Below are 25,740 nucleotides of genomic sequence, written 5' to 3' on the forward strand. Positions count from 1 at the left end.
GAGGGGACTGAAAGAAGAACTACTTAAGAGTGCGGTATAGAGGCTGTGGCATCGCAGGCGTATCAGTCAGAGGGCATTTGTCTTATTGAAGAATAAGGCATACTTTTATCTGTGGCCAGGAAAATAGAAGCAGAGTGAGAAAGCTGTGAATATCCTGAAACAGATGGGGAAAGGAACTGAGGAAGTTCATACTCTAAGGCTCCCAATTTTTGTAGTGATAAATGGTACAAGAAATAAAATAAAATAAGCACACAAACTCTTGGGGGGTTTAGAATTGGGTGAGTTTAAAACATTTTAAAATACACAACATTTGTCCCAAAGATGTTCAATGGAGATAAAAATCCAAATGCGTTTTAGATGGAAAATTTATTAAAAGTAGAAAAATATGAAGACAAATAACAACAAAGACATATATTCAGATTTCTCCGTCTGAACATTGTCAGAAAGCAAACTTACAAATACGTGTATGGGACAACTGACCCAGAAACGCAGCATTCCAGAATTACTGACTTAGGACACCCAAACAGACGAAGATGGAGATTACACACTTAGTGTAAAACTCGGAGAACCACCCAGGCATGCATTTTATACATTTAAGATGAACGGCAAACAACACACAAAGAAAGGCATTAAAAATCACAAAGCATAAGCAGCAAGCAGATTTTTCAATTAAAAACACTGAAATTATATATGTATGTATTTAATGATATATATACACATTCATAATTGGGGACAAAACAGCCAACATTTTTAGAAATGATTGTCTACTGTACTGCAAATGAAATGTGGCCAAAGAAAAAATTGTCTCCTACGTATTTTAAAATACTAGATACTATATTCTTCCATATGCACGTTGCAGTATTTAAGGTTTTTTTAGGGGGGAAGGTTGTGACTGAGCCAACAATAATGTTAGCATACATATGGTAAAGATTTAAACTTTGTTGCTAGGCATGATGGGAAGGAATCTATGTATTTCTAGGTGCTACACTGAGAGAAAAATGAATTAACGGCACAGAAAAACCTCAAAACTAGAATTTTTTTCTTACACAAAAACTGTCACATCTGTTAAAGGATAAATTTTCCAAGTGAGAAAGAGTATTTTTTATTTCTTTAAGTGTAAACTGGGAATATACTATTGTTTTTGTTAGATGCTAATATTCAGACCTAACATGTAGGTTCAATATCTACAAAATACCTCCTAGAAAATATTCTAAGTAGGGCATGCAGGAGATTGAACCAGAGTGAATGGGGGGGGGGGGGGGCTGGAGGGAGGGAAGGACTCTGGAAATGGGAAAGGTTATGGCAATGGGAGAAAACTAGAGGAAATACAAATGCTCAGGAACCAATTAACTCAGCATCATTCACTCAAGAAATTCCTTAAAGAAAGGAACTGATCTAATTAGCTTCAGAGAGCCAATTCCTACAGGGAATAAGGCATGGGCCAAAAAAATAAAACAAGACGACTCTGTTGCCCCATGCCTGGAAGGCTCTGCCTCTTCTTCCCTAGATTCCTCCAAAGCTCAGCTCAAGTCCCACATTTTGGAGGCAGTCTCCTAACTGTCCCCACAGCAGTCATGACTTCTCAGATTCGCCTCCCTGGATCCTGTATTATCTCATTTATTTATTTACTTGCACGTTCTCTCCCTCATTAGAATATATGATCTTTAAAGTCAGGAGGTTTTTGGGTTTTCTGCCTTTCTTTGCTTGCTGACTTGGTGCCCTGTGTCTGCACATCTATCCTTACTTGTTCTAAAGCGAAATCTAAAGTACTAGGCTCATCCTTTCAAGTTATTTTACTCTAGGCCATGCTCCTTCTCCCCCAGCAATGGTTAATCAAGCTCAGAAAGTTTTAACACGTTAGAAACTTTTGACTCCTTTTTTTTTTTTTTTCAAAGATACCTGTTCATTTTTAACCTTAGTACCTATTTTTCGGTTTGCCAATAAAAAGAACCTGGTTCTGTTTTAGTTGTCAAGTTTATGGCCCTTTTCTTCCAACGGCTGTTTACATTTTCAGTATTTTTACTTCTACTATGTGAAAATCTCTCTCTTGAGAATTCCCATAAAACTGAAAATTTACACATTTTGCTTGTTTCGCTTTAGGTCTCCTGTAGATACAAGAGAAAAGCCACCACCACATGTCCAACCCCTTTATGATGACTTGGTTCTTCAGAACACCACAAAGGTCCATTCTGACAAGCCACGCTCTGCCTAGACAAGGAGTCCTGTCCTACCAATAAAATTTCTGTTATGATATTCCACAGGCTATGTGCTTTGGCTGTCTGTGAGGAACAACTGGTTTCAGAACCCAGGTCTGGAAGCAATTGAAGGATTATCTTGTTCAAGAAGCTTCATCTGATCTTTCCATCTTACAATGATCATTTCCTTCTCCAAAGTTCCCAGAATCCTCTGTCTGCCTCTTCTTTGTCCCTATCGTATCTATCTTCCATTGTATTTCTGAACATACTGTGTGACTTACCACAGAGCAGGTTCTACGCTCTATGCGGGAGGGATTGTTTTATTTTTTATCTTGGTATCCCTGGTATACATCGTACCTACCTTATAATAACAATAATAAATAAACGTTTGTCGAAAGAGGGGTAATACAGGCAAGTGTTGGCTCAGAGCCTTAAACAATGCTGGAGTCCAAAGAAATCAGGCTACACACAAATAAGCATTTTAATAAAAAACAAAACAAGTATTTATCGATCACAGCGATGAGGCAGCTAGGTGGCAGATGCGTAGAGCACGAGGCCTGGAGTCAGAAGCACCGGAATCCAAATCTGACCTCAGACGTTTACTAACTGGGCGGCCTACGCAAGTCACTAACCCTTTGTCTGCCTCGGTTTCATCAGCTGTAAATCAGGGGTAATGGCACCTACTCTCAGGATTGCTGGGAAAAGTAAATGAAATACCTGTAAAATGCTTATTTAACAAGTGTCCATCTCCTTCTCCCATTCAAATACATTACTCAGGGTGCTTTCGAATATTCTACCTATATAAGGGAAGGCCTGATTGGGAAGGAAGTATATATTTGGAAATGTATGTGACAGGCACAAAAATGAAATCGAACTAAATTTTGTTTTTTTTTTAAAGGAAATGAATGCGATATAAACCCAAAAGATATCAATGTAACTTTTTTTAAAAAAGAAAAATATACACTCTACCTAGTCCAGGTGAAGTAGTTCGCCAAAAACTATTTCTAAGACAAAGTAATCCTTGCAAACGTTTCACAATTTATTCTGCTGAACCAAACAAGCTCAGTAGAACATGACATTTACGGAACGTTCATCAGCTCCTGAAACTCGGAGTCATGAAATAAAGCCGTCTTCCCCCTTTAATACTAAAGTTAATCACACAATGGTGAACCTGGGTAATTAGAGTTGCAGCTTCCTGGATCCATTTTTCTCTATCTCCACCCTAAGAAGTACAACCTATTGTACCATTAATAAGGTCAGAAATAGAGGTTTTCCTTTCATTGAATTCATTTGCCATGCTGTGATAAAATATACAATGGATCATTCAAATGAGTGAAGCCTCAGAAGCAAAATAAACATTTTACATACATAGATTAAAATAGCTTTATTGTCTCTTAAATAAAATGTAACCATATAGCCTATTTAATTTGCCCCATTCTTTTGAAATGACAAATCTATCCAATTCAGCAGCAGACAAATAATCTGGGAATGAAACAGAATCTCTACTTAACCCAAGTAAGATAAAATATAAACTTGAATACTAGAAATTACCTTTTCATTTACCAGAAAAGTCCCGTTCCTTCTATTGTCCATCATAAACACGGAAGTCACACCTGACAAGGGCTCAGGAATATAAAAGGGTGTGCCCACAGCAGAGGGTACAGAACCAGTTAAGGTAAGACCATTCAGGCACGGTGACGCCCCTCGCCATCGCCAGCGGTCCCACCGCACAAAGTAAAGTTACAGCTGTTTCTAACTTGTTCTGATCACTGCAGCGAACCCCACCTTATGAAATACAGCCAGAACTTGGGTGGAAAAGGTTTTGAAAGTAATTTAAGATATGGAGGCTTAAGAACTTGATACAAGGTAAAACGAGTAGCCCAAATCTCTTTGCTCAGAACCCCTAAAAAAGTGAAAAATTTAAAAATTATTTAATGTCATTGAAATTTTTAAAAAATTGCTTTTATTTTGTTAAGTGCAAATAAAGTACTCTGCCATATCCAAAGGTTAAATACGTAACCACAGACATAAAAGTAGTTACTGCAAAGGGCCAGAATCTAGACCAGGCCTGAGTCTGCACCAACAACTACAACGGATGAAACGAACACAGAGAACCAGTGATTTCAGCAGCAGCGGTTTCATTGAAGACAAAAATACGAAAGGATTATAAGATATTCAATCGGCAGAAAATTATTATGTGTGTATACGATCAGAAAGAAATAGAGTCAAGTCTGTATAAAGTACAAAACACGGTTCCATGTTATTGATTAACCTCAGCTGCAAAGCACTTAGGTCATCTTCAGGTTGAAGCGTGACTTTTTCAGCGGGAGGAGGGGAGCCTGGATCTCCTTATTTTGCCCAGGCTGGGAATTCAGCAGCCACAGATGGATTAATCTCACTACTGATCAGTATGGAAGCCTTGACCTGCTCCATTTCTGACCTGAGCGGTTAGACCCTGCCGAAGCAGCCGTCCAGCCCCCTTCTCCCAGGGGCTAACCATGCTGGTACTGTATTTAGTGCAGACACCTGATCGTCTTTGGCCCTGCTACAGCTCGGAACGCCTTTTCAAGCGGCAGGGAACACAGGCATGCGTCACCTTGCCTGGACGTATCGTTCTTTCTTCCTTTTTTTTCTTTGTTTAAGAAAAGGATTCACTGTACACCTAACACAGTGTGGTCAGAAGACTTCTTAGAAAACAAATACTTCTGCATTACTTATAAGTGGACATTTAACACATACAATCTGATGACTCTAATTGAGTTCAATGTTTTTGACAATATATTCACGTAATTCATTTGTTTGGAATAAGGTAATGATCTCGATAGAAATAGAACCAGAAATGTAAAATTCTGTTATGTTTTTGCACATTGAGATTGTTTACAGAAAACACATTCCTCATATGACACCTCTAAGGAAAAAAGGGAAGATGTAAACATGGCCCCATAGTTAGAACACTATAGAGTTGGAAAAGAAGAGTTTCCTGCTTAAATGAGGTGGCAGCACAAAGATCATTTTCTTTATTCCCTAAAAGAATCCAATTTCCTCATCACACTAAGCAATTAAAAAATGGGTGACACACCCTAAAGGAAGACAAGTGATGGGAAAACTCTAGTTGACACAGCTTCTGCACACTGACCATTCAATGGTACATTTTGCCATTTTAAACACAGAAGCATGTTTTCTTACTCCATAAATCCCTCTTTCATCATACTCACCGTCCATACATTTCTATCTAATACCACCCTTCACACAATTTGCTCGTGAACTCATCTAATAAAACAAATTTCATACTAGAGCCAAGACAACGATCTCTTTCTAGTTTTGTTTCTTAAAGTGGCGTCATGGGATGTTTTTCTGGCACAGCGCACCATCGCCTTCCATCTTTCCATTCTCAATAACTGCGAGGAGACATTATCTTTGCATTTATCTGAAACAGAAAAACCTGATTTCTCTAATCGTCTGGTTTATGCAGGGTCCTTTGACACATAATTCCTTTCCTTGCCTTTTATGGTGTCCTGGAGGTCGTATAAAACCTTCCCTCATTATTTTCTATTGAAATAATAGAACCAGGTTGTTTCATTAAAAGATAGACTTCTGGGACTCCATAAAAGATTGCACTTACGTATAATACCCACTTTAGCCTGAGCCTTTTATACCGACGGGACTCTGTAAGGCTCCCCATTGTTCATATAACACTTACATGCTTGGCTTTGAATTTGCATTCACTTCCTTAAAAGCATTCTTTTGTTGTTTCCAGACCAAAAATGTTGACCGTGGTCTGCTAAAAAGGGCATTCTCAGATTCCCCAGGTGGCTGTCCAGTTCTGTATATTCTAAGCCAGGATGGATAATTCTGAGCCTGAGTCCATCAAGGGGATCCCATCAAGGGGTTGAAAAAACCCCCAGAGGGCTGTAAATCTAAAGTGGAAATGGTTTTTAGCACGTTCTTAAAAGTGTCTAAGTTCAAAAATCACTGGAAACAAAGGATACCAGAACCCCTAGTTTGTCATACTTGTGACAGATCAAAAAAATTGGTCCAATCATGGAGTGCATCCCTTCCTTAGATACCTCCCCATACGTGAGATCCCAAAGGCAAGGAAGCAAAGATGCATGAGACACAGGGCAGATTGTGACCCATAAAGGATGAGAAGGGCAGCCTACAACAGGGAGGAAACTGTTCATGGGGAGAACTGGGAAGTAAGAGAAGAGCCTGCAGGTGTCAAGGGTTTCACATAAGCTGAACAGGCCAAAGAGAGGACTCAGGAGATAAGGGAAACTATAAATAACAAGTTGTCTTGAACAACTAGAACCCTGGTCCTCAGGAACTTTGTAATAATTTGGGCAGAAGAATACTCAGGGAGATTCACTCTATACATGTATTGTGACAAACAGTCACACTGCTAGTGTCTAGGGGGGAGTGGATTCAAAGAACTCTTCCCAAGTGGCTCATCAACCTTCCTTCTTCCGGGGAGAATAAAGAATCCTCTCCTAAGGCCTAGGGAGACGATTTATTTCCAGAATGGTTTTTAGTCATAATGAAGTCCTAAGACCCAATCTGATCTAGCCTTGATTTGTTTTTGACATCAAACTCAGGAATCTGTTTGAGTTGGAATGGGATCTCATTTCTCTATGTCCACCTAGCTCCTCTTGGATAACTCTGACATCAGGGCTAGGACTTAGTGAAGCAGCCACAAATGCCATTACTCTAGAGGAAAGTCATGATCCAGCCCAACTTGTCAGATCCTGAAAGAACATGGTACCCATAAACCAAGCTTACCTATACTGTGATTTGTAGTTTTAAAAACACTATCAAGACAGACTGATAGAAGAGTATACAAGGTAAGGACCCTTGCCTGATGCTCACAACTAAACTCACCATTAAGATTGCTTTTTAAAGACAAGGTGATACCTCATTCAAGAGTCAACCATTGTTATAAAGTGTTAAAAAACAAACATGTTGTGGTAGGTCCCAGTGTCTACTTTTACTTTTTCACTCTCCAAACATTTTTGGAAACAGCCAAGGCTTGAAAAATAATGTCTAGATTTTTTTATTTCTTTTTATGTCATCAGTTCTTATACACACACACACGCGCACACACACACACGCACACACACACACACACACACACACACACACACACACAACACTGAACATTTCAGGGGCATTTCTGAACACCGTTATCTATAGAAACAAAATTTTATCAAGAGAATAATATCTAATCAGAGCTGCTTTAAAGAAACAAAGTTTTTGGTCTAGATCTGTAAATGTAGGGAACGCAGAGTGAGGAAAACTTCCTGTACTGGTATTAATCAGTAACAATTCTGAAACTTACTGTCAGCACATCGCATACAACTGTCTTGTCACAAAGCCAGTGATGTAGCAGACTCAGCATACGCACCCGAGCTTTCTTGACTCAGGGGCTAGCCCTCTCCTGTGACAAATAATTCAGCACTAAATTAAAAACACTGCAAACCAAAGACATTTTGATTCAGTTGTGACCAACCTAGAAAATTCCCCCTCTTTTAATGTGGCCACAGACTATCTCCTGCTTCCTTAAAAGGTCGCCTCTATTCACTCCCTTACCCCAAGGTAAAACCTCACTTAGATATGGCACGACAAATATTTTTTATAGATGAACTTATGAAGTCCAAATTAACGTACAAATGTTGTCACAACCAGGCTGAAATCCTGAGGTCAGAGATCAGCTCCTTCTTCTTTCTTCTGTTAGTTGGGTAACATAAGGTATTGTGGAGAATACCTAGCACAGACCTCTAGACTTAGCAGGACCTCATTAAGTGGTGCTGATTAAGATAGTTTTAGGGAAGTTTTTTTTTAATCAGCAACAAATGTTAAGAGTCTTTTTTTGTTGTTGTTGGCATACTATAACAACTCACAGATTCTGTCGAATGAGTCCAGACGTACACGTATATATTATCGGGCTGTCACCATCCAGAGCCCCAGGGCCACATTGGCTGCCAAAAGTGCACTACCAGCAAGCAGGATTAAAAATCCTAACAAATCTCTACTGTGCTTGTCTATGATCAGCGAACTAAGGGTGGCCTCGAGAAAGGAGTTTAGCATCCACTGTCCATCTAAAGCAAAGCAGGGCACAGCATTGATGACAGCCAGCGCTCCTGAGAGTGAGATCAGGTATCTTGTTATTAGCAGTTAAGCAGAATAAACTCTCAAGGACCCCACACTACATGAACCATTGAAAACCATGCTTCAACAATTCAGGGAACCTTTTCAATACACAGAACGTAAGACTACAACGGTCTTATGAAGTCGCTCTTTCTCCTAAGCTTTTGCAATACAGAAGAGGCTATGTCTTTCTGACAATCAAGTGAACATACTTTTAAGACTAATTAGCTTAAAGAAATATTTCATGAAAGAAGACAACTGACATCTTCCTTTATCACTAGCCTGTATAATTCTGGCTATAATGATACAAAAAGGAGAACCGTTGGGGAGGGAGAAGTGGAAAATAGTTACTTTTTGACCTTGTATACACTGATAGGACAAAGGCAAGTTTTTGTTTCTTGAACATTATTCGATGTAACTTCTTAGAGGCAGGGTGTAGATGGATAATTCTCTCCTAAGATAATGGCAAACGTACAAACAAAGATTACAGGATATATGACATAGTCTTTTCGGTACCTTTAAAGCTTTTGAATTGACTGATTATACAATGTTTTTCTTTTTCTTTCTCTGTTAAACTTTTGAAGTAAGAAATACAAGAAAGTAGAAAACCAATACAAACAAACGTGTCTTTGAAAACATATCTTGTAGTTACCACCTAGCTTATTACAACCTGGCATCACATTCATTTTTCCCCCTCATCTTTCACATGTAAAAAAGATGACATACCACGTGACTGATTTATTTTTCAAGGAGTGCAGTGGCAACAGATCAATATTATTCTGCTAATTCTCTCAAAGGCTCCTCTTTAGAAGCACGCTCCCCCTTAACAGCACACATCAGACAAAAGGCCAACTGTGTGTGTGGACAGTCAGGAGCCCTGACAAAAAGCCAACCAAATTAACTGGCCCAAAGGGAACAGAGAGCATATCTCTGCCCTCATTAACAGCTCAGATGCTTTACCCATCTGAGGTAAATCAGATAAGCCAAATAAATGGAAAGGTTTGAAATTCACCCATCCGACTCTAATGGAGCTTCTATGCATTCTCCAGAATATCTTTTCTTCTCTTTTTCTCTCTAGAAATCTTGTTCCCTGTCTTATACTCAAGCACACTTTCAAGGCCTATGACTTCCTTCGGCACAGGGCGTCCTGTCAGGTCTTTATCTATTTTAAGGATAAAAACTTACACTTGTATGCCATTTAAATACACATGATCTCACTTGATCCTTGTGAGGAAGTCAAGTACTGTTCTGTCCACTTTACAAAGAAGGAAAACACATTCGTAAAAGTTACATGACTTGCCTTATGACACAGGTCTAAGCGATACAATTGGGACTCAAATCCAAAGGGGGTTATTGGACCATTGATGCCCTGCTGTCTAACTACTCTGTGTTCAGGCTCTAAGCAATACACTTTTCATACAAACCTTGTGTATAAAGTAACTGAAACAATTGAAAGGATACTTGAAAAACGTCTCTATTACCACAGGTAGGTCAATGCTTAGAAAGTTGAATCGTGGGATGAAACTGCTGAGGCTCACTGGAAAAAGGAAAGCGGTGAGGACAAATATTATTAATGAATTAACAGATAGCACATGTTTAATGATATACGCATTTATCCAAAGTTGATTAGGGCTCAACCTCCCAATCAGAGACTGGGCAAAAACGCAACACGAAAAGAAGTTCGTCCTCAAATTTAGCTAGGAGGGTTAGAATCTGTAAGAGAAATAGGAAAAAAGGAGAGAATTCCATTGTTTCCTGGGGTACTGCTTTGGGCCAATATATAGCCAAAGAACATCAGGTGTCATTCCCAATGTACCCTCCTATTTAGGGTGGGAAATGGGATAAAGCTGAGTGTATCCTGGATGTGCTAAAAAATATCACAAAAATAAGTGTTATACTCTTTTAAAAAGCCATATCTTTTCCTAAGTTTTCCTCAACAAGCCCAGATCATTCTAAGACTTAGCTCTCAACACATTCTGAAAGGACCGTGCTATTCTTATATACTCATATTCCCTTACCGCCCTGCCTTTCATTTTCTGTATACATCTGGAAAAAAGTGTAACCCAATTCAACAAATATTTACTAAGCATGCGCAAAGTCTTGCATTAGGTGTCAAGAGACACAAAGACAAAGTCAAAAATCTGTGCCCTCAAGGAGTTTACATTGTATTGGGAGAGAGATACCACACTTATGTAGACAAGTAAATACAAAGTCAATTCAGGAGGGAGGTGGGCTTTGGGTGGATGTTGAGTTGTTTCAGTCATGCCCAACTCCTCATGGCCCCATTTGGGGTTTTCTTGGTAACTACAGATATTGGAATGCTTTGCTCTTTCCAATTCCAGCTCATTTTACAGATGAGGTAAACAAGGTTAAGTGACTCATCCAGGGTCACACAGCTAGTAAGTGTCTGAGGACAGATCTAAACTCCAGAAGATGAGCCTTCCTAACTTCAGACCTGGCACTCTACCAACTGTGCCACCTCGCTGCCCCACTGGGTAGAAAACATCAGGTGATTAAAGACTTAAGCTTAAAGAAAGGTAGGAATTCTAAGAGGAAATGATAAGAAGGAAATACATTCCAGGAGTGGAAACAGAGATGGGAAATGACATGTTGATAGTTGATCTGGAACAAAAACATAGGGTGAAGGGCAATATGAAACGTCTACAAAAGCAGAAACCAGCCTGTAGCAGGCTCTAAATGCGAGGCTGAGGAGTTTGCATATTATCTTAGCTACAAAAAACAGCCACCGAAGATTCTGAGCAGGGGACTGACGTGGTCAGACAAGTCTCTCAGAATTATTTGTTTGGGTGTTATGTGAAAGAAGGATTAGAGAGGGAAGAGAACATAAGTAGGAGATCCATTAAAAGGCTATAATATTGGCTGGTTGATTGGTTGTTGTCCTGCGTTTTCCAAGAGGACCAAAATGACAACACCATGATAAAGTGAAATCTCAGTGTGTCTGACTGTGGCTGATACGAGCTCAGAATGCTCTACCACAGATTGGGCACAGATAGTCCGTGTGAATATTTGGGATGAACATCCCCAATTTGTGCATCCTGCATTTACTTTGTGCTGTCTCAATTCTGCTTTGCTCAAAGAGTACAGCACCTTTTCTTATGCGGGCACGCTATGCTGGGTGGTCCTGTGACAGTGTCTCCCATGCTACACAGTCAAATCCAAAGTTCTTGGCGAGACCTTGACAATGTCCTTCTATCGTTTCTTCTGGCCACCATGTGATCGCCTGTCCCATGTGAGTTCTCCATAAAATAGTCTTTTTGGCAAGCATACATTTTGCTTTTGAACAACGTGGCTAGCCCATCAGAGTTGCACTCTCTGAAGCATAGTTTGAATACCTGGCAGGTCAGCTTGAGCAACGACTTTAGTGCCTGGTATTTTATCCTGCCAGGTGATCCTTAGAATCTTCCTAAGACAGTTCCAATAGAAACTATTCAGTTTCTTGGCATGGCACTGGTAGACTTGTCCATGTACAGGCATACAACAATGAGGTCAGCACAACGGCTCTATAGACCTTCAGTTTGGTAGCCAGTCTAATACCTCTTCTCTCCCAAACTTTTCTTTGGAGCCTCCCAAACGCTGAGCTAGCTCTGGCAATGCTGCATCAACCTCATTGTCAACGTGTACATTCCTGGAAAGTACACTACCTAGGTAAGTGAACTTATCCACAGCATTCAAAACTTCTCCATTTGTTGTAATTGATGATTCCATGTATGGATGGTGTGGTGGTGGCTGATGGAGCACCTGTGTTTTTTTGGTGTTAATTATTAGGCCAAAATCAGCACAGGCAACAGAGAATTGATTCACACTTTGTTGCATCTCAGCTTCAGAGGCTGCACTGAGTGCACAATCATCTGCAAACAGAAAATCATGCACCAGCACTCCCTCCATTTTGGTCTTGGCTTGTAGCCTTTTCAAACTGAAGAACTTAGCATCAGTACGGTAGTTGACCTTGATGCTGTGTTCATCCTCATTGAAAGCATTTGTCACCATGGCTGAAAACATTATGCTAAAAAGCATGGGAGCGAACACACAGCCCTGTTTCACTCCACTGGTGACTGGGAAGGCACGAGAGCTTTGTCCATTATCCAGAACCTGGGCAAACACGCCATCATGAAATTGATGTACAATACTGATGAACTTCTCCAGGCAACCAAATTTTGACATAATTTTCCATAAGCCCTCACGACTAACAGTGTCAAAGGCCTTGGTCAGATCCACAAATGTTATGTACAGACCTCTGTTCTGCTCCTGGCATTTCTCCTGGAGTTGTCGGGCAGCAAACACCATATCAACTGTTCCTCAGCCCTTTCTGAGGCCACACTGACTCTCAGGTAGATGACCATCTTCCAGGTAAAATATCAGCCTAGTAAGAAGGACTCTAGCAAGAATTCTGCCAGCAATGACTAAGAGAGAGATCCCCCTGTGATTGTCACAGGACAATCTATTTCCTTTACCTTTATAGAGATGGACAAGGCGGCATCCTTGAACTCCTGGGGGAGAACCTCCTTTTGCCACATAACCTGGAAAATTTCAGTCAGCTTTTGTGTGAGCAATAGTCCCCCTACCTTATAGATCTCAGGTGGAATAGAATCAGCACCAGGTGCTTTGCCACATGAAAGGAGCCTAATGTCTCTCAAAACCTCTTCTTCAGGTAGAAGTTCAGCTAAGGAGGGATTGACTTCAACCTGAGGTAAAAGGTCAATGGCCTCAGGATTGATTGATGATGGTCTGTTGAGAACACTGTGGGAGTGTTCAGTCCATTTCTCTAGGATCATGTCCTTATCATTGATCAATGTGCCTCCATCAGCACTGAGTATCTGTGATGCACCATAGGTTTTTGGTCCATAAATAGCTTTCAGGGAATCATAAAAGCACTTTGGATTGTTACTGTCAGCATAAAACTGAATTTCACCTGCCTTCTTACTGAGCCAGGAATCCTGCATCTCTCTAAGCTTTGCTTGTACTTTGCTTTTGATGGAATTAAATGTTCCCTTCTAAGAGGTGGATGAACTATCCTGTGAACTAGGAGAACGCTGTTACTACGGAAGTAACAGCAACATTGTGAGGATGATCAGCTATGAAAGACTTCGCTACTTTGATCAAGTCAATGATTCCAGAGGACCCATGATGATAAATACTACCCTCCTCCAGAGAAGGAACTGACGAACTCTGAATGCAGACTGGAGCATGCATTTTTACTTCATTTTTTTGTGGGTTTTTTGGGGGGTCTCTTTTCTTTTGTAACATGGCTAATATGTAAATGTTTTACATAACTTTCACATATATATAACTGATATCAAACTGCCTGCCTTCTCAAGGAAGGATGAGAGAGGGAGAAAATTTGGAACTCAATTTTAAAAAATAAATGTAAAAAAATTTTCTACATGTAATTGGGAAATAGTTAATAAATAAATAAAAAAAAGTCTTTTTAAAAAAGGCTCCAGTATATGTAGTCCAGGTGTGAGGCCATGGGCGTCTGAATGAGGGTGGTGGATACACGTGGAGAAAGAAGGGGCCATATAAACACAAGACGTTACGCAAATGACAAACTGCTAAGTAACTGACTCTCCAGGGAAAAGGACAGTGAGAAGTTAAAATGACACTGAGGTTATGATGAACATGAGAAATGGAAAAACACTGGTGCCCTGAAGAGTAACAGGAACATTTGATTGGGGGAATGAAGATAATGTCGTGCGATGGGTAATACAGATTACAACAGATCTGTGTCTGCTCATCTGGGTGACTCACTCACCACAGCAGAAATGAGGAGGGAGAGGCAGGGACTTTCTTCCTCACCGGTCTTTGCCCTGAGGGCCTTATTTAAGACAGGTGATCCAGGGAACAGAGGTGGGGTGAGTGCACTTTGGGGTGTGCGCATGTGGCATTTTCTCAGTGGTGTCCATATAGCTGCAGCTGAGGCTTCCTGAGTAACATGTGATGCTTGCCCTGAAGGGCCAATGCCCAGCATGAGGTGAGGCCTTGGGAGCTAGAATAGTTGAGAAAGGAGCTGACTGTGTTAAAGACAGTTCCCATGAATGTCTGTCTTGACAAGAGTGGTATGACACCCCTTCTTTCACTCTGATTGGTTGATAATACACTCCATGGTGTCAAGTCATGAGCCCTTCTATGGACACCCACGATTCTACAGAAATAGAGAAAACTGGAGGAAGAATGGGTTTCAAGGAAATACAGTAAATCACAAAAATCAAATGTCAGAGCTGGAACAGGCTTCAGGGACCATTTAGTCCAGCTTATATTTGAAAAGGAATCCTCCCTATGACAATCTGGTCATCCAATCTTTGCTTTAAGACTTTCAAAGACAGGGAACCTGCTAATAAAGAAGGCCTTTCCCTTCAAGGCAACTAGAATTGTTGGGAAGTGATTTTCCTCAAACCAAGCCTATGCCTACCTTTGCAACTTAGCGACTTCCAAGCATTACTCCTGATTCTATCAGTGGAGCCAAACAGAGTAAGTCTAATCATTCATCCACATGACGTTCGTCCAAATGCTTGAAGATAGCTATCATACCCCATCAATGTTATCTCTTCTCCAGGCTAAATTTCCCTAGTTCCTTCAACTAATATTTATTTTATGAACTCAAGACCCAATACCATCCTGGTTGGCTTTCTCTGAACACTTTAGCTAAATAATGGCTTTCGTAAACTGTGGTGTTCCAAACAGAAAACACTACTCCAGATGAGGTCTGGCATGGACAGAGTACGGAAGGATCATCACCTTGTTTCTGGGAGCTCTAACTCTCTTTATACAGCCCCAGACTTCATTACTTTTCTTGGCTGTCACATGACTGATTCATATTGAACTTGTAGCTCACTAAAACCACCACATATTATTCAGACTGCTATCAAATAATGCCTCCCCTGACTCACACTTATGAAATTGATTTTTTAAACCCAGATATAAGATTCAATAAGATTCCTATTGAATTATGTCTTATTTGATTCATCCCAGTGTTCTAAGCCTGTCATGATCTTTTTTGGATACTGTCTCACTCTGCTAGCTACCCCTCGAGCTTTGGGTCATTTTGAATTCCATTGTGGACATGCTGGATTTTAGATGCTTCCAAAGGGACATCTGCGTGGTAATATCCAACAAACAACTGGTGATGCAGACGTGGAGTTCAGAAGAGAGATCACAGCTAGAATCATGTGAGGAGAACGAATAATTCAGCCGATGGGAAGCAAGTGAGATCACCAAAAATGTAGAAAGCCATGAGAAGTGAGTTCAGAAAGGAGCCATGGGGCACCCCATGCTGGATGGATAAGACATAGGTAATGAGTCAGCAAAGGAGGCTGAGCAGTTGTAGTTATCAAACACAGAACCAAGAAAAGGTGGTATCAGAGAACATAAGGGAGGAGAGCATGCCCAAGAGGAGGACGGTGTCCAAAAGCTGCAGAAAAGCTGAGCTGAATGAAGTCTTAGGAAAGGACCCATTAGATTCAGCAATTAAGAAACCACTGGTAATCTTGGAGAGAACTGTTACTGTGTGGTGTTGGTACTGAGAAGTGTTATTGAGTTAAAGGAGTTAAAAAAAGAGTTAAAAACCTTACTACAAATTAATCTTCTTTAAAAAAAGTTCTGAAACCATCCATAACTTCGGATCCAGCAATGCCACTAGAGCTTCCTCAAGGAAGTCAAAGCCAGAGCCAAAGGTCTGACAAACACCACTTTTTGGTTCTAAAGAACTAGAAATTAGGAAACAAGGTAGATGATCTTTGAATGGGAAAAAGCTAAAGAAAAAATCCCCCCAAAACCAGGGGACCTGAATGTTGTTGAAAATTACTGTGTAGTAAAATGATGAATATGAGAAATTCAAAGAAACATGGCAAGATAGAGAAAATGGTGCACAGTGAAGAAAGGAGAATCAGAAGAACAGTATGTACAAGGACTACAATACTGTAAATGAAATGATCACTATCAAAAGCTGGACAAAGTAACTGGAAAACCAGTAAAAGAGAAGAGAAGATGAAGGCTGCCTCCGTCCTCATGGCAGATAGGCGGCACATTACCAACACAGAATGTTACATGCAGATGCAGTCACCATGACTGGCTGATTTTTCTATTGGTCAAGGGAGGGTCTGATTTGGATGGGGAGAGATTTTTATTCCAGAAACTACTGTGAGGCAGGGACAAACGATGCTGATAGAACATGCCTATCAAATAAACAAGCCACAGCTCTGATCATGATACATTAGAGATAAAAGAGAAAGTGGGGCACCTTTGGGCTCTTATAATGGTGTTTAAAGCTGGAAGTTACCAGAGAATTTCTGGAGAGTCCTACAGTGGAAAAAGAAATAGATTCAGAATCAAAAGACTTGGTTTCAAATCCTGGCTGTCACTTCCAGTGTAACCTTGAAGAAGTCACTTAACTCTTTGAGTTTCACTTTCCTCATCTGTAAAATACGGTGCTGGACTAGACAACTTCTAGGATCCTTCTAGTTCTAAAGCTACGATCTTGTGTGCTGCTATGTGAGAGAAGTAAGGAAATGGAGACAAGTCTAAATTCACATCTTTAAATCTGAATTGTTTGCTGAGTTCCCTGTACACACACATGGTCTCTTTGGACAGCCCTCCCTTTTCCTCCACCCCAGAATGGTTTTCCTTTTTGTCTTCAGAATTTCATTCTTAGGCTTTCCTTCCTTAGTTAGTGACACCCTAGCTTTCATCTCCACAACTTTGCAAAAACCCTCCTCTATGCTAGTAATGCAATCCTTTCACACCTCTGCCTCCTAAATCCTCTTCAAAGTTAAGCTCAAACACTATGAGGCCTATCCGGAATGCACTGCTACTGGTGCCTCCCCTCCAAAATTCGCTAGGACTAATTTTGTAAAGATTCCTTCTGAGACATATTGTTTCATATCTTAGAATAAGAGACATGTTGTCTCCCCCGACAGAGTGCAAGTTCCCTGAGTAAGGACCATCTGATTTTTCTCTAGGTACTAGTTTCTTAAGTGGCTCTGAGGGGTAATGGGGGAACTAGATGAGCTGGTGACTGTCCCACACCTCCAGCTAACACAGAAGACTCTAACTCTGAAACGAACATAGAGGAGACCTACAGCTGGCAGGAAAAGGAAGGGCTTACTCCCCCTCTTCACTACTGTATATCATCCAGGGATACAGAGAAGAATGGCCAGGCAAGCATTCTAAGAACAATTCTGGTTTGCTCACCTTGATTAGTTTGGCTTGCTTTGAGCACATTCTCAGAGCAGCTTCTGAAAAAAAACTTCGTTTCAGAATAGATTTTCCAAGTGTATCTGCTACTTCCGGGATTCTCCAGGATCCTAACAGAATTACTAACCTGTGTACTGCAGGTGGGGTGGATGTCCTACAAACAGCATGTCCATCTGAGGGGAGTGTTTCACTCTTATTAACCGAGTGTGATTTTCCAAAGATGGCGTTACACATAAGCTGGAAATAGAGTCCTTTTGACAGTCTGCATTACTCCTGCACACTTGATTGGCTTCAATTGTTTTCCGGGCTGGCAGACAGGCATGCTAGAAATAAATTTTTCATTAGTCATAAAATTAGATCACATGTATGAGTCACAACCATGCCAATTATGTCTCCTTATAAAAACAAAAGTGACTTACTTTCAGGAAAAATACAGCAAGTTACATTCTCTCACACAAGATGATGTTTTTCATCTCGTATTTTGATACTTTTAAGCTTTTTTGTAATTCTAATAAAGCCATGGACACTTTTCTTAGGATAACTTAAAAAAGTTCACAATTCAAAGAATACTACATTTCAATAAAAGGTTCACGTAAATAAAGATGTAATTTTTTTTCCCATCTAAGTTCACAGACCACCTAATATCCATCTAAGGACTCTCTGGGGGTCCACGGACCCCCAGGTTAAGAACTCCTGCCTTTAAGGACGTGTGATTTCAAAGCTCTGGACACTTTTTCAGGTTTTTTTATTCAGTCTTTCACAGAGGTACTACCCAAGACGTGGGAAGTCTTCAGGTTCTTTTAGTGCATTGAGGACACTCCTGTATCACCTGAGCTATCTAAGTATTAGCCTCCATTCCTCGTGTCTGCCCCATTCCCTTTGTTTTGGGGGTGAGAGTTATACATTTGGTAACGCCTGTTACACCATAACTGTCTTAACCTGAATACTTCAGATGCCGTAATGGAAACATATTTCATATAAGTAGAATGCTACCAGTACTCATCTAACTGCGGGAACTCCCCTGATCTAAGACAGCACACAACGAGCAAGTACTTTTTCCCTCTTGGTGTCCAATGAGGGAGTTAAACAAAGAGGCTGCAGCTCTGAAGTTCTTAAGTCTGTCCTTAACAGAAATCATTCAAATAAAATAAATGGGTGTTAATGCAGGCAAGCTCCTTCTAACTGAATCAACAACACAGAGAGGCATGAAAGAGATTACGGGAAGGCAGGAAACTAAATCCTGAAATATTTGGTTCCTATTTTACACTAAAATACTCTTCTGAGGCCTTACTATTGTGTGACGGTGACCTTGGGTAAACAAAGGGGATATGCCAAGAAGCCCAAGTGAAGCCTTATGAAGCTGGAAAGACTTTGATTACGGACTTAGCAGAGAATGCTGTGTCTGTCCAAGAAGCACCGGTTTAATTAAGTTCAGAGAGTTATCACCAGAAGGTGATCACAGTTTTCAGTCACAACAAATCAGAAAGACTAGGTACTAAATCATGCTGTATTTTGCATCAATGGATGTGACAGAAGCTTGGACTCTTTCTAATCTTATCTTATGAAACATAGTATAATTTACACAGGAATATATTTTTACAAACATGGGGCTGGGGAACTGGAAGAACTTGCTCATTTCTGACTACCACCAGTCAGCCTGCTGTCTTTGGTACACTGGTTTTCCAGAATCCCCAGGACCATCCTCTAGTTCTAGACCTGGCTGGCTGATTTATTCAGGTCTTCTAAAGCACAGGTGTCCAACACAAATAGAAATGGGTCACTGCACTGCACATAAGGACCTACCTGGGCTGCATATTAACTTAGAAAATCTCAATTTAATATTACATGTTTTACTCTATTTTAAACTTCTTTTGTGAAATAATCCCATTTTAATCTGTTTCCAGCCCGCCTGAGAATGTTGCTCGTCAGGACTCCTCTACTCTGAGGTACTGGGATCTGTAACATTAAAGCCTCCGATGGCCAGAGATACGTGTGCATTCCATCAGCAATTGTGTAAAACTACACAGCACAAGAATGTTTCTGGTGCCCTGGACCTCAAACTTATTATCTGATTAAAAGCAATGAATGAGGACCCTAAGTCATCAGCAGTGATGAGAAGGGGAAAAAACCTGCTTTCAAGCAGGAGAAGCTAAATGAATGCGATGAGGACAGCCAGCCTGACCTGCTTTGTCAGATTCCACACTGGTCTGAACCTTTGCATGCGGAGGTTTGTGAGCTCCCCAACAGAATACTTTTGATTGCTGAAACTGCCCCACAAACTATTTCTGTATTTCAAAGGGATTCACCTCCAGGTGACCTTCCAGGTCCCCAACAGCTCTAAGACTCAGTGATCTCGTGATGCTTCGTAAGATTCGTTCTCTCTCACAAACACAAAAAACCCAAAAAAACTCAAAGCATGAGAATGCTGGGATTTGTTGTTAAAGTATGAGACAGCGCAAAGAGTGCTGATTTCTGACTAAATATTAGGTGACCAAAATGGCAGGAAGAGGAATAAAAATTCTATTTTAAATCCCTGTGTTCATTTTATCCTTCAGACTCTCCCAAAGATCCCTGAATTCGTCTCCCTCACTGTAGATCACAACCCCTCCTTAGTAGATGGTTTCATAAGATGTTGTGGCCCCAAAAAAAAAAATCCCTAAAGTCCTTAGGCAGCCTTCTAAGTGAGAAACCTCCCTAAACTTCGGCAGGCTGGTCCAGCTTGCAGCCTTTTTGAGCTGGGTGGGTCTGGCCAAACTTTGAGCTCCGTGACAAATCTTTAAAGAGCGAGGGTCATCTGCGTCCTTCAACAAGGCATTAAAGTACTATTTTGGGGAAGGCAATGTTTTTGCAATTTTTAGTAATTTAGTCATTTTTTGGTAATTTTACTTTCATTAGATCTTCCATGGCCAAAGCCATCACTTTAGGTCTTTTCTAACACTTCGTTCAGGTTTGGTTCTCCCGAGTTCTGTTTCTGACAGATATTTATCAGTCCACTCACCAAATGAGCGTCCACATGGTTACTGTAGGAAAAGCAGATGTCTGTGAGGCTGCTGTTACTGCAACATTCAACTGTCCCATCCAGCCTTTTGTACACTAGGGAGAGACACAACCAGTTACACGAAAAACACATTTAAAATAAAGTTATTTGTCTTCAAGGTAGAAAAGTGAAATGGCTTGTAAGTGAAAAAAATGAATGACTTCTAGAGTTGCTATGTCATAATTTATATTTTGGCTTGATTTTTTTTACAGTCTGATTTTAACAGTTTATTAACATTATGAGGTATATGTCCATTTTTCTAATTGGTAAATAGGACTGACACCTAGGGTTTGGTTTATTTAGAGACATTTAATTATGCTCTAAAGTCTCAGCATATTTTGCCAAATCACTCCCAATGAAGTCACTGACAAGTCTGTATTGAATAACTACATGCCCAGTACACAGCAGGTCCAACGTGCCTGGACTTTATTCATCCAAGTTTTTTTCCCCTGGAAGGCCCAGACTGCTGCTAAATTCAGGACAGAGTAGAAGACAACGTCCAGAGCCTATCTAGTACTACTAGTACTACGTTACTACAAGCCTTGCTATGCTTGGCCCTAGGGTGAACTAGGGACAAAAGGCAGAAGATGAAAAGAGGCAGATTTCAGGCTCAATGTCAGGAAACACTTCTAACAGTACAGTCCAAAAATAGAAAAAAGGTGCCCTAGGAAGCAGTGGGGCCCCCTAACTAGAGGTCTCCAAGCAAAGGTTGGATGATCAGCTGTCAGCTTTGGTAGACAGAGGACTCTTCAGGTTCAGTTTGGACTAAATGGCTTCTAAGTCTCTTTCAATTCCTGGATCCTGTGAAGTTAGCCACTATAAACCCACTCACCTTGGGAACTTTCTCAAAGGGGCCTACTGTGATCAAACCGGATTGTCTGTGGCTACTTATGTGGAAGATCTCAGTCACCATTTTTAGAATGCGGTGCTGATGGGGAGACTTTATCTCCATGGATTTTTTCCAAATGTTCTTTGGTAAAATACAAGTAGACATCACTTCCATTTGGGGCAGGATAAAGAAGCTAGCTTGCTGGTCCACATGGGAAAAAGGCTGATTTTACTTCATCCCTGCTGGTCTTCTTCACTGACTTTAAATGTTTAAAGTTTCAAATGTATTAGACATAAAGGATAAATGAGAATTTCTGATTGAACTGAAAATTAATATACTCAGACAAGTAAGACTATATTTCAAGAAGAAAGTTATATCTTTTATATGTTCATCTTGGGTTGTGGTATCAGCCTAAAATACATAATTGAAGAATTTTTTTAATATCATTAACAAATGCTTTACTTCAATAGTCCTTGGAGTCACATAAAAATTTTGAGCTCTCCTAGTGTGCTCAGCTAGGATGCTTACAACCTCTACAACTTTTGATTTTAGTTTTTTCATCAGTAAAATGAGATCATTTGAAGACGATTCTGAACATCCTTTTCAGATCTTTTATTTATGTGTATCAGATGTTAATAAATGGTATCCAAATATACATACATAAAAGAGCTGGAAAAATATTATGGATGCTATGCTAGTAAATGTGATATAGGATTACATAAAATGACTGAAGAGACATTCAAAGTCAGCTAATTCAACCTCTTGAATTAATGATGAAGAAGTAGAAGTGCAAGGTCAGAGAGGTTTTAAGTGCCAGAGCTGGGGCAGGGAAGAAGAGTTCATATTTTCACGCCAAGAGATGCTGACATAAAATGAAACATCTGTTAATGACACTGAAGAATGTCTCAGATTGTAGACATGCTGGATTCTTACACTGATAGGAAGGCTAAACCCAGCACTTACAAAAGCAGCTTTATTCTTGAATATGTAGTCTTATTAATCTGAATTAATAATACTTTAATTAAACCAGAAATGTAAATGGTTTAAGACTTAGTCCATTTGATCTTGTCAGGATGTGTGTACACACCACACACAAACACACTTTAAATAGACCACTTTAGGAAGACATTCTTCCAGCCTTCCCTATCTACACAGGTTATCTACTTCTCTATAATGAAAACAAGGTATAAGATATAGGTAATTATTGGGATAATTCAGGTAAGTCATGTTCGGATTTTCAAAGTATGCCAAGAGTTGCTTCCAATCTCCACTCTGTTTAGCTGTTAAGACGTAATTTTTTTCATTAATGACTAAAAAAATAAGTATTTGAGAATGTTTAAAATACCTCTAGGAGCTACGATGTTATTGCTGAGGGTTGTTATAGCTAAAAAAAGGAAAAAGAGTGAGTGTCCAAGCTTGCGGCCACCAGATTCTGTGAACGTGATCAGGCCGGTTCTCAGACAAAGAGGCCAAGACACCAACCCAGACTGGACTCAAAGCCTTTCCAGCCTGAGAGGGCCTACCAGAATGTGCACCATGCTAGAACCAGCTTGAGGGACTTCTACGCTGAAATGAAATCAAGCACTTGAGCAGGACTTTAGTGGAAGCTGTTGATGCTTACTTACCTGAAATTCTCATTGCCAACGTCTAAGCATCTACTGGCACAGACATCTCTAGTATATACTATGCTTACGATGACTTGCCTTATTCTATCCACCACTCAATCATCAAATACCACTCAATCACCAAGAATTTACCAAGTATTTACTGTTTCCAGGCCCTGTGCTAAGTGCTGAGGATCCAAAGCAAAAACGCGATAGTCTGCGCTCTCCAGGAACACACGTTCTACCGAGGGAGACGGCTTGTATAAACACAGGCGTGCGCAATAAATACACGTGTGTTTAGGAAGAAAACTTTAGGGGAACTTGTGGTGGGGCTGATCAAGAAAGGCTTCATGTCGAAGGTAATGCTGGAAGTAAGTGCTGAAGTAAATACAGTATTCTCTAAGGTGAAGGCGAGGAGGGAAATCAGCCCGGCTGCAGGGCATGACCAAGGTGAAGGCACTGAGACGGAAGGGAAGAGTTGTGTGTGTGAGAAATAGCAAGAAAGACTGGCTAGACTGGAGAGTGTAGGAAAGGAAGTAGGATATGATGAAGCTAGAAAGCCTCACAGACGATGAGGCACTTTAAAAGCCAGGGGGTTTAGCACTATTCCTAGAGGCAATAGAGTTACTGATCCGTGCTGAAGACCTAAACAAATTCCTAGTTTTTAATAGTGAATAGTAATGGTAACGGAAGTCATCTGGTATTTTTCACTAAAGTATTTCTTTAAAAAAATCACACAGCTAAAAATACTAAGTATGACTATGTGACCTCTATATAGTCTTTCCTTTATGTATAAAAATATGTCAAAAGTAAAATACCGAATCTCCTACCAACTATGAAGTGATAGAGTGGGAATCATGAATATCATTGATTTTAAAACTTAAATTTTCTGGTTGGTGGTACAAAAACCAAGTTACCTAGCTGAAGTTACTGTGCCTTAATGCTAAACCTCTAAAACAGGGATACCTAGACATGTGGTCCCTGTATATTCCAGCTAATATCTAATTCCTAAGAATGTTTCGAGGTTATAAGCTGCTTGAGGACAGTTCCTTGAATAAGGCAGGAGCTTAATAAATACTGACTGAAATGAATGGAAAGGTAACTCTAATTCTGGCCCAGGTAGTAAAAATTAGAATGGGCTGGAGATGAGCCGTAGAAATATTTTTCCATCTAGTTTGACTCTGGAAAGTCATAATTTAATCTGGGCCATCTTCCCTGATAAACATAAAACTAATCAGGCTCAGAATTTTACTCTTGGGTAAAGTTCAGTATTCTTAGCTCAAATACACCCTTGGGTCTATTCTGACTTAGTCCCCAGGGAGCTCCTGAAGTTGCCTGTAAGTGACTCTTCAGGGACGATTTGGTCCAGGGTGGACTGGAGAAAATAAACGCCAACTTCAATAGTGCAGGACCACTGTTGTAAGCCACAGGAAATGAGTACCACCACTGCTGACTTGTTCTGCCACGGGCACATGGAACAAAAACAGTGTGCATTTATGTAGAGAACCAAAGAAAGGCAGATGACAGGAGAGAGAAAAGCAAGCCAGGGTTAGCGAAGCGTGCTCAGACCTACGTTAGACAGCCTATAACATCCTTTGAGATGCCCAAATGCAGAAACTTTTAAGAAACAGTAATTATACTATACAGTCTTATGGAAATTAAATCAAGTATCTATCAACCTGGGATATATATTACTGAGACTTTCCTACCCCCAAATGATTCTAATTTTCTTATGCACTGAGATACTCTCTAGACGCCATATAATAGAGAAAATGTGGGTGCTGGAACAACCTAGAACTCATATGAGGTGAGCATACAAGGCTCCAAGGAGTTTCAGTTTGACTAGTCTCTAAAGTTAAGTTAGTCTGGTTTGTGTGACATTACTTCCTTCGGTAAAGATTAAGATGGACAATAAAACAGTCCTCTCCCACTCCACTAAGGGCAGATGCCAGGGTGCCCTCACCTCCTTTAGATGGGGATTAAGGTTGTCCAAGTGGGATAGGTGACATTTGACTCAAAGCTCCACTTAGGGATCTCAATGTTCTCCTTTAGTATTCAATCCCATTCTCCTTAAAATAGTAGGTTCATCGAGGGCTGGATTTGCTGAATATGTCGCTCTTAGCCAACACAATGCTTTCAAAAAAGAAAAAAGGAATTTCAGCTCCATAAACATATGAAATGCAACGCCTTTCCAACAATGAAAAAGAGGGGAGAATGTGAACTACCTTCAAGGTAACAAAACAAACCAACTAAGAACCAGAATCTTTCATTTCTGTTCAAAACTCTAAATGGGAGATGAGGATACGAGCAAGAGGATGCCAGGAAGGGTCTTGCCAACTGACAAGAAGATCTAGGAATTTGGATCTGGACGCTGCCCTGACCCACAGCAGCTACAGAACAATCCCACCTCCAGGGCCACACTGGGAACATTTCAGTCTTCTGTTGGGCCTATTATATGCAACCGCTGAGAGGCATTGTGAGAGAAGTGGGTAGAGGACTGGCCGTAGAGTTATAAAGACAGATTCAAATCTTACATAGACTGGCACTATGACACTGGGCAATTCACTTAATCCTCAGTGCCCCAAACAAATCTCTAAGACCACGTTGCAGAGGTGCAGATTTGCATTGGTATGAGCTGAATTTACTCACTGGGATTTCTATACATCAATGAAATCACAGTTCTGGACTACAAAATGCCAAGAACAGACAATGAACTTAGCACTTTGA

General features: G+C 40.4%; 1 protein-coding gene across 8 annotated transcripts in view; it reads right to left on the reverse strand.

Moving 5' to 3' along the window:
• The window catches only part of MBTPS2 (membrane bound transcription factor peptidase, site 2), a 78,450-nt gene that overhangs the window by 35,419 nt on the left and 17,291 nt on the right, over positions 1–25,740 (reverse strand). For 2 of the 8 annotated variants that reach the window (XM_072615278.1, XM_072615285.1), the window contains 4 exons: positions 20,542–20,636; positions 17,671–17,866; positions 9,798–9,873; positions 7,227–8,349 (listed from right to left, as the gene is read on the reverse strand). In XM_072615278.1, the coding sequence (XP_072471379.1) occupies positions 8,127–8,349; positions 9,798–9,873; positions 17,671–17,866; positions 20,542–20,636 (590 nt within the window). In that variant the 3' untranslated portion in view covers positions 7,227–8,126. Of the gene's footprint in view, positions 1–7,226; positions 8,350–9,153; positions 9,301–9,348; positions 9,493–9,797; positions 9,874–9,906; positions 10,050–17,540; positions 17,585–17,670; positions 17,867–20,541; positions 20,637–25,740 lie in introns of those variants that run through there. The other 6 variants (XM_072615281.1, XM_072615280.1, XM_072615282.1 and 3 more) reach the window with 6 other exon arrangements.

This window comes from Notamacropus eugenii, chromosome 5, assembly GCF_028372415.1.
Source record: "Notamacropus eugenii isolate mMacEug1 chromosome 5, mMacEug1.pri_v2, whole genome shotgun sequence".
NCBI classification, from domain to species: Eukaryota; Metazoa; Chordata; class Mammalia; order Diprotodontia; family Macropodidae; genus Notamacropus; species Notamacropus eugenii.